Source organism: Narcine bancroftii, chromosome 12 (assembly GCF_036971445.1).
Source record: "Narcine bancroftii isolate sNarBan1 chromosome 12, sNarBan1.hap1, whole genome shotgun sequence".
NCBI classification, from domain to species: domain Eukaryota; kingdom Metazoa; phylum Chordata; class Chondrichthyes; order Torpediniformes; family Narcinidae; genus Narcine; species Narcine bancroftii.
The window spans coordinates 56,198,906-56,211,157 of record NC_091480.1 but is presented as its reverse complement, the minus strand read 5'-3'; the positions used below and the strand labels follow the sequence as shown (position 1 = coordinate 56,211,157).

General features: G+C 36.2%; 1 protein-coding gene across 2 annotated transcripts in view; it reads left to right on the top strand.

Moving 5' to 3' along the window:
• Positions 1-12,252, top strand: part of LOC138747051 (cyclin-dependent kinase 4-like) — a 40,185-nt gene that overhangs the window by 24,506 nt on the left and 3,427 nt on the right. For both annotated transcript variants that reach the window (XR_011347286.1, XM_069905935.1), the window contains exon 4: positions 205-295. Coding sequence is in view for 1 of the 2 variants with exons in the window: in XM_069905935.1 (XP_069762036.1) it covers positions 205-294 (90 nt within the window). In the remaining variant the exon portion in view is untranslated. The remainder of the gene's footprint in view (positions 1-204; positions 296-12,252) is intronic.

Genomic DNA, 12,252 nt, shown 5'->3' with positions numbered 1-12,252 from the left:
CCCATCTCTCTGGGACATTTTGCAAAACGCTACCGAAAAGCAAGTTGGCCTTGCCGTCTGTATCCAGCGAGAACATTGATTTGTTTGTGAAATAAAACTGAGCTGTGAGCTCCCTTGTCAAAGTGTCTCATTGGAGATATGTCTGTGTCGGTTCTGTGATGACCAGGCGAGGGAGTCCCTGACATCCTTTCTTTTATGTTCCAGGAACTGCTAATATTCAGCCCGAAGAAGAGGGTCTCTGCCATAAATGCCCTGCAACATCCTTATTTCCTTGGCCAAAGCTCTGAGGTTTAAGGTGATCGATTGTGACCTGCACAAAACAAACTGTAAATGGCTTTAAAAGCACAATACTGGACAAAGTCAGCAGGTTAAACAGTATATAGAACAGAATATCTGTGGAATTTGCTGCCCATTGAAGCAGTGGAGGCGACCTCAGTGAATTTAAGACCAGGTTTAAATTGTTGGGGAATTGAGGGATATGGAGGAAAAGGCAGGTGGGTGGAGATGAGCTGATCATTAGATCAGCCATGATCTCATTGAGTGGCGGTGCAGACTCGACGGGCTGAATGGCCGACTCCTGCTCTTATTTCTGATATTGTGTTCTTAATGTAGGAAAGATAAAGATACATCACCAAAGTTTCAGGCTTGAGCAATACTTTTTAAAGGATGCTGTTTGACCTGAGATTTTCCAGCATTGTGTTTTTACTATAATTGGCTTTGCTTTCTTGCCCACACTCAGGGCCCTAGAGCAATGCACAGCTACCTGACAGATTTGAGGGGGTGGGGGAAAGGGTGGAGATTTGAGGGTGGGGGGGGGAGAAAGGGGGTGGCGAGGGGAAGGTGAAAACGAAGTGGAGCTTTGACCATTTGGGGATCTTGCTGCTGGATTTGTGTTGACCTGTGATGCTGTTTTCTCTGGGTAAAGCCAGTGAGCAGGTGGTACTTTGTCACTGAATTGGGCGAACCTGTGGTCCGTCAGCTTTGAGTGTGGCAGTGCTCTCTGGGTTTGTCTCTGTGCCAGTCTATTGATGCCTGGAAGACTGGAAATTTGGTACTCCAGCAACTCCCAGGGGAAGCAGTCGAACACTCGCACTCCAAAATAACCTCACCCCTCTAATTGGCAGACTGAGCCTTGTCTCACTAGGGCATTTCAACAGAAGCTTGCCAACTTTCTGTGGCAAGAGGAAATAGACACCACCCATGGTCAGAGAGGTGGAGGGGGGGGGGTTTAAACAGCATGAGCCCATATGGCCTGGCAACTGAGATAAAGGAAGAGGTGGGGGAAAGGAAAATCCCCGTTATCTGGAATTGGAACAACCGGCAAAAAAGTTGTGGTTTAAAAAAAATATAAAAGTTTAAAATTGGTGCACTCGAGTGGTTAGTTTGTCGATCCACACAACATGCAATCTCCAGCAACTGGAAAATTCACTTATCTGGCATTTGCCAATCCCCATAGATACCAGATACTGTGGGTTTTAATTAGATTTTTATTAGATTTATTTTTAAAAATCAAAGTTAGAGACACAACATGGTAACAGGCCCTTTCAGTCCACGAGCCCGTGCCACCCAATTAACCTACAAGCCCTGGGGGAGGAGTTACGTGATGGAGTAGTGACCGGTCGGGGAACTCCAGCCCTCTCCAGAGAAGTTAAAAAAAAGACAGTGAAAAAAACGAAGGCACAAACACAAAAACCAAAATAAAGTGAAAATAAAGGTGTGGAGAAAATGGCAGCGAAAAAAGAAAAGCCAAAAGCAACGGGAAGAAGAGAAGAAGAAAGGACGTCAGAAGAAGAAGGTGAAGCGAGGAGGCCCGCCGCAGAGAGAGAAGCCCGCTCCCTAAGGTCAGTTGAAGTCCCGAACTCGGGACTACAAAAATGGCTCACGGAGCCAAACAAAAGTGCGCAACCGCGCAAGACAAAAATAACACTGACGGGAGGGGGGACCTGCTGAGGAGTCGATCTCCACAGCTGAAATTGACAGCTACAACAAAGCAGCAAGAGGAAAATACAGAAAATAACGAGGGCAAGAAAGAAGAGAGTAAAAAGAAATCAAAGAAACAACAGATGACAAACCCAGAGGAAGAAGACCAGCAGCAAGACACTTCTAATAAAAATAAGAAGACCAAAAATACCCAACAAAATAAAACAAACAAACCAACAAGAAAACCAGAAGAGACAGAGGGAAAGGACACAGATCCTGGAATGGACTCAGAAGAAGAAGAGGAAGAACACAGAGAAATGGAAGATGAAGGGAAGGGCAAGACAATGGATATACATTTTTTTTAAAGAATATATGGAATCGGGGGAGTCACGTGATGGAGTAGTGGCCGGACGGTGAACTCCAGCCCTCTCCAGAAAAGTCGGAAAAAACAAAGGAAAACACAAGGCACAAAAATAAAAATTAAAGTAAAGTGAGTATAAAGGTGGAAAGAAGATGGCGACGAAAAAAGAAAAATCGAAACCAACGGTAAGAAGAGAGGAAGAGAAGACAACGGAAGAAGAAGGAGAAGGCCTTACCTGTTCAAAGAGGCCCACAGTGGAGAGAGAAGCCCGCTCCCTCAGGTCGGTAGAAAGTGGACTACAAAAATGGCTTGCTGAGCTGAGTAAAAGTGCACAACCGCGCATGGGCGATGCGCATGCAGAAAAACACACCGACGGGAGGGGTGACCTGCTGGGGAGTCGATCTCCACAGCCGTCAATGACAGCTGCAGAACAGCAGCAGCAAGAGGAGAACGTAGAAGACAACGAAAACAAGAAAGAGAAGAAAAAGACAACAAAGAAACAACAGATGGCCAACCCAGAGGAAGAAGAAGAGGAAGAGGAAGAGTACAGTGAAATAGAAGAAGAAGGGAAAGGCAAATCAAAGGATATACTTTCTCTTATTAAAGAATACACGGAGTCATTTAAAGAATGGCAAGTGCAAGAATTTAGTGATTCAAGAAGAAGAATAAACAATACAGAAGAGAAAGTAAATAAAATAGATATGACCTTATCAGAAATGGGAAAAAGAATGGACAAGGTGGAAGAACGAGAAGCAGCAGTAGAAATGGAGGTAGAGGACTTAAAAAAGAAATTAGAGGAATCTAATAAAAAAGTTATAGAGACACAAGAACTGTTAGCTCAGAAAATAGATATAATGGAAAATTATAACAGAAGAAATAACATAAAGATAGTGGGCCTTAAGGAAGATGAAGAAGGCAAGAATATGAGAGAGTTTATAAAAGATTGGATCCCTAGGATCCAAGGATGTCCAGAACTACAGCAAGAAATGGAAATAGAAAGGGCACATAGAGCATTGGCCTTTAAACCACAAACACAACAAAAGCCAAGATCTATTTTAGTAAAATTCCTAAGATATACTACAAGAGAAAAGGTACTGGAGAAAACAATGGAGAAAGTAAGAGAGGACAACAAGCCACTGGAGTACAAAGGGCGAAAAATCTTCATTTATCCAGATATAAGTTTTGAACTCCTGAAGAAGAGAAAGGAGTTCAATACAGCAAAGGCGATTTTATGGAAGAAAGGGTATAAATTTATACTAAAGCATCCAGCGGTATTGAAAATATTTATTCCAGGACAGCAAAACAGACTATTCTCGGATCCAGAGGAAGTACGAAAATTTGCAGAACAATTACAAAATAGACTGAGAGATGAAGACGTGTAACGAGAGTACAAAAGACTGCGAACTAAAAAGACACATAAGTTTTGAACTCCTGAAGAAAAGGAAGGAGTTCAATACATTGAAAACGATCTTGTGGAAAAAAACTATTCTCGGATCCAGAGGAAGCAAGGAAATTTGCAGAACAACTACAAAACAAACAGAGAGATGAAGACATGTAATAAGAGTAAAAATGACCACGATTTATATGTATGTGGGTAAAGAGGTATATGTATAATGTGCATACATGAATGAATCCATATTTAGAGGAAAATATAGATATAGATAGTATAGACAAGAATTAATAAGGGAAGGAAATGAAATAGAGGGAATAAGGAGGGAATTAAAAGAGTGACCTTTGTTACATATGAAAAGTGAAATCTTTTCTGGGGGGGGCTGGGGGGGGAGGAGTTACGGTCACTGCAAAATCAGCTGACGCTTGCGAGTGAATTCGCAAATCCAAATGGAGAGGGGAGATGTGGTTGTCCGACAAGGGATAAAGGACAACTCAGGAGGGGAAGGGGGGATTGGGGCTAAAGAAGTTTTAAATAGGAGAATAAGGAAAATGGTTGATGTTTTAGGAATGTTGTCTTATAAAGGGTTCAAAACAAGAAAACAGAAATGGATAAGAAGGAAAGGTAATGATGGAGAAACGGAAAGGGAATATAAACAAAGTATAAAATGGCTACGTTGAACTATATGACTTTAAATATTAATGGAATACATAACCAAATTAAAAGGAAGAAACTGCTAAATTTACTGAAAAAAGAAAAAATTGATATAGCATTTGTGCAAGAAACACATTTAACTGAATTGGAGCACAAGAAATTAAAGAGAGATTGGGTAAGACACGTAACAGCAGCATCGTATAATTCAAAAGCAAGAGGAGTAGCTATATTAATTAGTAAAAATGTGCCATTTAAAATAGAAGAGGAAATAATAGATCCAGCAGGGAGATATGTAATGATAAAATGTCAGATATATTCGGAGTTTTGGAATCTACTCAATGTATATTCACCTAACGAAGAAGATCAAAAGTTTATGCAAGATATCTTTTTGAAGATAGCAGATATGCAAGGGAAATTATTAATAGGAGGGGATTTCAACCTGAATTTGGATTCAAATATAGACAAAACTGGGAAAAAAATTAACAGAAAGAACAAAGTAACCAAATTTATAATTAAATCGATGGAAGAAATGCAACTTTTGGATATATGGAGGAAACAACACCCAAAGGAAAAGGAATATTCATATTACTCGGCTAGACATAAAACATACTCAAAAATTGACCTATTTTTGTTATCAGCTCGTATGCAAGATAGAGTAAAAAAAACAGAATATAAAGCCAGAATACTATCAGACCATTCACCCTTAATATTGATAGTAAAGTTAGAGGACATCCCTCCAAGAATGTATAGATGGAGATTAAACCCCATGTTACTTAAAAGGCAGGATTTTAGAGAATTTATTGGAAAACAAATTAAAATGTATTTTGAAATAAATACGAAATCAGTGAAAGATAAGTTTATACTATGGGATGCAATGAAAGCATTCATTAGAGGGCAAATAATAAGTTATGTAACCAAGATGAAGAAGGACTATAATCAGGAAACAGAGCAGTTGGAAAGGGAAATAGTAAATATAGAAAAAGAATTAGCAATGAAGGAAGATACAACTAAAAGAAGAGAATTGGCGGATAAAAAAATAAAATATGAAACACTACAAACATATAAGGTGGAGAAGAACATAATGAAGACAAAACAGAAATATTATGAACTAGGTGAAAAAACGCACAAAATACTAGCATGGCAGCTTAAGACAGAACAAGCTAAGAAAATGGTATTGGCATCAAGGAAAAAAGACAAACAAATTACATATAATCCAAAAGAAATTAAGGAAAACTTTAGAGAATTCTATGAACAATTATACCGAACTGAAAACGAAGGGAAAGAAGGGAAAATAGATGAATTTCTAACTAAAATTGAACTACCAAAACTACAAATAGAGGAACAAAATAAATTAACAGAGCCATTTGGAATAGTAGAAATACAAGAGATAATAAAAAAATTACCAAATAATAAGACACCAGGAGAGGATGGATTCCCAATAGAATTCTATAAAACATTTAAAGACTTATTAATTCCGCCCCTCATGGAAGTAATCAACCAGATTGATAAAACACAAAGCTTACCAGATTCATGTAAAACAGCAATAATTACAGTAATACTAAAGCAAGGGAAAGATCCACTCACACCAGCGTCATATAGACCAATATCTTTACTTAACACAGATTATAAGATAATAGCTAAACTATTAGCAAACAGATTAGCAGAGTATGTACCGAAAATGGTAAATCTAGACCAAACTGGATTTATCAAAAAAAGACGCACAACAGACAATATTTGTAAATTTATTAACTTAATTCATGCAGTAGAAGGGAATAAAGCACCAACAGTAGCAGTTGCTTTAGACGCAGAGAAGGCCTTTGACAGAGTAGAATGGAATTATTTGTTCAAAGTATTGCAAAAATTCAGTTTACCAGAGAAGTATATTAATTGGATTAAAGCATTATATAAGGGACCATTAGCGAAAGTGACAGTAAATGGACATGTATCAAAGCAATTTAACTTAAGCAGGTCAACACGGCAGGGATGCCCGCTATCACCTTTATTGTTTGTGTTAGCTATAGAACCACTAGCCGAATTGATAAGAACAGAAAATAATATAAAAGGGATAAAAATAAAAGACAAGGATTATAAAATCAGTTTATTTGCGGATGATGTTATAGTATACTTAACAGAACCAGAACTATCAATAAAAGAATTATATAAGAAATTGAAGGAATATGGAGAAGTGTCGGGTTACAAGATTAACGTAAATAAAAGTGAAGCAATGCCAATGAATAATGCGGATTTCTCAAAATTTAAGAAGGAATCACCATTTAGATGGCAAATGCAAGCAATAAGATACCTAGGTGTACAAATAAACAAAAATCTCGGCCAACTATATAAACTCAATTATTATCCACTAATGAAAAAATTACAGGACGATTTAGAGCATTGGAAAGATTTACCACTAACACTAATAGGAAGGATAAACTGTATTAAAATGAACATTTTTCCAAGGATATTATACCTATTTCAGGCATTGCCAATACAACTGACAGAGAAATTCTTCAAGGAATTAAAGAAAATAATAAGGAAATTTTTATGGAAAGGGGGAAACCGAGGATAGCACCAGATAAATTAACAGAATGGTATAAACAAGGAGGCTTACAACTGCCAAACTTTAAAAATTATTATAGAGCCGCACAATTAAGATACCTATCAGATTTTTATCAAACAAGGGAAAAGCCAGATTGGACTAGATTAGAATTAGATAAAATAGGGGAGAAGATACCTGAACACATATTATATAAATGGGATGAAAAATTGGTACAACATAGAAGTTCTCCAGTATTACATCATCTACTCAATATTTGGAAGAAGATTCATGTAGAAAGAAATAAAACAAATTATCAATTACCAAAACTAATATTGACGCAAAACAAGTTACTCCCTTTTACAATAGATAACCTTTCCTTTAGAGGATGGGAGAAAAAAGGGATTAAAAGAATAGAAAATTGTTTTTCAGGAAATAGATTATTATCCTTTGAACAAATGAAAGATAAATACAATATAACTCAAGATACAACGCTGGCATATTACCAATTGAGATCCTACTTGAAGGATAAATTAGGAAGTAGTTTGAGTTTGCCAGAGGGAAGTAACTTTGAATATGTGATTACAGATACAATGATAATCAAAAGATTTATAACAAATATGTATATTAAACTGCAAGAAAAGGAGAATGAGGAAACAAATGGTAAAATTAAACAAAAATGGGAACAAGATATAAATATAAACATAAAAAAGGAAACATGGGAGAAGTTATGCTCTGGAACGATGAGAAATACAATAAATACGAGGTTACGTATGATACAATATAACTGGATACACAGGCTATACATTACACCTCAAAAGTTAAATAAATGGGACCCAACAGTATCTGATAGATGTTTTCGATGTAAAAAAGAAATGGGAACAACAATTCATGCAATCTGGACATGTTAGAAAGTAGAAAAATTTTGGGAAGATCTAAATCAGATATTAAATAAAATAACAGAAAACAATATACCAAAGAATCCAGAGATCTTCCTCCTAAGTAACATAAAAAACAAAGAATTTGGAATTGATTTGGAGGATGCACAAAAAAGATTGGTTAAGATAGCTTTAGTCGTAGCAAAAAAATGTATTATGTCAACCTGGAAATTGGAAGATAATTTGAAAATACAACAATGGTATATAGAAATGAATAAATGTATTCCATTAGAAAAAATAACATATAGTTTAAGAAATAATATTGAAATATTCGAACAAATATGGGAGCCTTACATTAAACATAATAGCGAAAACCTACCGGGGACAATCACTACCTAAGTTAACGGAAGGAAAAGGAAATGAAAAGAATGGACTCAGTGGAATTTCTGGTATATTTTTATTGAATGACAACATTGTCTTACTGGTTTAATGTATCCTAGATTTTATACCTTAAGTGGACGGGAGGGGGGAGGTAGGGAGGGTGGGATGGGAGGAGGGAGGGGGGGGGAGAAAATGGCAATGTATATGTGTGAAAAGGAAAAAGTGTGTATCATGGTTAATGTGATTTATGGTGTGAAAAATAAAAAGAATGGCAGTCACAAGAATTCAGTGAAATAAAAAGAAGAGTAAAAAAAAATGAATAGATTAGAGATGATCATGTCAGATATAGAAAAAAGAGTGGACAAGGTGGAAGAACGAGAAACAGCCATAGAAATGGAAGAAGAGAACTTAAAAAATAAATTAGAAGATTCTGATAAAAAAGTTAAAGAGACACAAGAGCTGTTAGCTCAGAAGATAGATATAATGGAAAATTTTAATAGAAGAAACAATATAAAGATAGTGGGCCTTAAGGGAGATGAAGAAGGCAAGAATATGAGAGAATTTATAAAAGAATGGATCCCCACGGTCCTAGGAAGACCAGAATTACAGGAAGAAATGGAAATAGAAAGGGCACATAGAACATTAGCCCCTAAACCACAACCACAACAAAAACAAAGATCCATTCTAGTAAAATTCTTAAGATATACAACAATAGAAAATATATTGGAGAAAGCAATGAGGAAAATAAGAGAAACCACTGGAATACAAAGGTCAAAAATTTTTTTTCTATCCAGATATAAGTTTTGAACTCCTGAAGAAGAGGAAGGTGTTTAATGCAGCAAAAACGATCCTATGGAAAAAAGTATATAAATTTATGCTAAAGTATCCAGCGGTATTTAAAATAGTTATTCCAGGGCAGCAAAACAGACTATTCTTGGATCCGGAACAAGCAAGAAAATTTGCAGAACAACTACAAAACAGAGAGAGGAAGATATGTAACGAGAACAAAAATGACCACAAACTATATGTATGTGTGTATGTATATATATAAAAAAAAATAGAATATAGGTAAGAACTAAGAAGGGGAAGAAAGGAAGTATGGGGGGAATTAAGGGAGTGACCTTTGTTGTATATGAAAATTAAAATCTTTTCTGGGGGGGCTGGGTGGGGAAGAGTTACGGTCACTGCGAAATCAGTTGACGCTTGCGAGTGAATTCACAAATCCAAATGGAGAGGGGAGATGTGGTTGCCCGACAAGGGACAAGGACAACTCAGGAAGGGGAGGGGATAGTGGGGTTAAAGGAATTTTAGATAGGAGAATAAGGGAAATGTTTGATGTTTTACAAATGTTGTCTTATAAAGTGTTCAAAAAAAGAAAGCAGAAATGGATAAGAAGGAAAGGTGATGATGAGGAAACGGAAAGGAAAGATAAACAAAGTATGAAATGGCTATGTTGAACTATATGACTTTAAATATTAATGGCATACATAACCAAATCAAAAGGAAGAAACTGCTAAATTTACTGAAAAAAGAAAAAAATGATATAGCATTCATACAAGAAACACACTTAACTGAAGTGGAGCACAAGAAATTAAAGAGAGATTGGATAGGATATGTAACAGCAGCGTCATATAATTCAAAAGCTAGAGGAGTAGCTATATTAATCAGTAAAAATGTACCAATCAAAACAGAAGAGGAAATAATAGATCCAGCAGGGAGATATGTAATGATAAAATGTCAGAGATATTCGGAGTTTTGGAATTTACTCAATGTATATTCACCTAACGAAGAAGATCAAAAATTTATGCAAGATATTTTTTCGAAGATAGCAGACACGCAAGGGAACATACTAATAGGAGGGGATTTCAACCTTAATTTGGATTCAAACATGGATAAAACTGGGAAAAAAATTAACAGAAAGAACAAAGTAACCAAATTTATAATTAAATTGATGCAAGAAATGCAACTTTTGGATATATGGAGGAAACAACACCCAAAGGAAAAGGAATATTCATATTATTTGGGTAGACATAAAACATACTCAAGAATAGACCTATTCCTGTTATCAGCTCGCATGCAAGACAGAGTTAGGAAAACAGAATATAAAGCTAGACTATTATTGGATCACTCACCCCTGATATTGACAATAGAGTTAGAGGACATCCTCCAAGAATGTATAGATGGAGATTAAACTCCATGCTACTTAAAAGGCAGGATTTTAGAGAATTCATTGAACGACAAATTAAAATGTACTTTGAAATAAATACGGAATCAGTGAAAGATAAGTTTATACTATGGGACGCAATGAAAGCGTTCATCAGAACATAAGTTATGTAACCAAGATGAAGAAGGACTACAATCAGGAAACAGAGCAGTTGGAAAGGGAAATAGCAAATATAGAAAAAGAATTAGCAATGAAGGAAGACACAACTAAAAGAAGAGAATTGGCAGATAAAAAAATAAAATATGAAACACTACAAACATATAAGGTGGAGAAGAACATAATGAAGACAAAACAGAAATATTATGAGCTAGGAGAAAAAACGCACAAAATTCTAGCATGGCAGCTTAAGACAGAACAAACTAAGAGAATGGTATTGGCATTAAGGAAAAAAGACAGGCAAATTACATATAATCCAACGGAGATTAATGAAAACTTCAGAGAATTCTACGAACAATTATATCAAACTGAAAACGAAGGGAAAGAAGACAAAATAGATGAATTTTTAACTAAAATTGAACTACCGAAATTACAAACAGAGGAACAAAATAAATTAACAGAACCATTTGAAATAGTAGAAATACAAGAGATAATAAAAAAACTACTGAATAATGAAAAGGAAATGGTAACAACAATTCATGCAATTTGGACATGTGAGAAAGTGAAAACATTTTGGGAAGATCTAAACCAGATATTAAATAAAATCACAAAAAGCAATATACCAAAAAACCCAGAGATCTTCCTCCTAAGTAACATAAAAAACAAAGAATTTGGACTCGATTTGGATGGTGCACAAAAAAGATTTGTTATGATAGCCCTAGCTGTAGCAAAAAAATGTATTATGTCAGCCTGGAAATTAGAAGATAACTTGAGAATACAACAATGGTATATAGAAATTAATAAATGTATTCCAATAGAAAAACTAACATATAATTTAAGAAATAACATTACAATATTTGAACAAATATGGGAGCCATACATGAAACATAATAGAGAAAACCTACCGTGGACATCTACCACCTAAAATGACAGAAGGAGAAGAGAATGAAAAGAACTGACTCAGTGGAATTTCTTGTTTATTCTTATTGAGTGACAACATTGTTTGACGGGTTTAATGTATCTTATTATCTGAACTTTAAATAAATGGGAGGGGAGGTGAGGGAGGGAGGGAGGGGAGGAGGGAAGGGGGGAGAAAACGACACTGTATATATTTAAGAAGGAAAATGTATGTATCTTGATCTATATGGTTTATAGTGTGAAAAATAAAAAAAATTAAAAAAAACAAAAAAACCTACAAGCCCTGGTATGTTTTTGAATAGTGGAAGGAAACCAGAGACCCTGGGGAAAACTCATGCAGACACAGGGATAACGTATAAACACTTTACAGCGCGGAATCCGAACCCCGGTCGCTGGTGCTGTAACTGTGTTGTTGGTAACCACTACACTAACCAGGCCACCCCTTTTACTGTATTTTCATCCTCTATTCCCACTCCCTCAGACTGCTCTGTATCAGTATATTGAACTTCTTAAAATATCCTTGCCCTATTTTTACTTTCCTCCTTAAGATCTCATCAATCAGTGTCAACAAAGCATTTCCTCCAGTGGCCTATATTTTGCACCAAGCTTCTGCAGCCTGGCCTGCTGTGCTGTGCATGTAACTGTTCCCACCTTCAACTTTTAATAGCATTGAATTGTCCTTTGTCTCTGGCCAAGAAATCTCCCAAGTTCCACTTCTCACCAGCTCTGGGATGGATTATAGCACCTAATGGCCTTTGGATTCTGCTAGATTAAACGGAGAACACAGTTAAACTGCAGCTGGCAGTACAAAGAGCCCCATCTTGTGTCAGTCCGGTGTGATTTGGGCCTATAACCAGGGAGATTTTGGGTGGTGAAAATGATCTGAAATTGATTGTT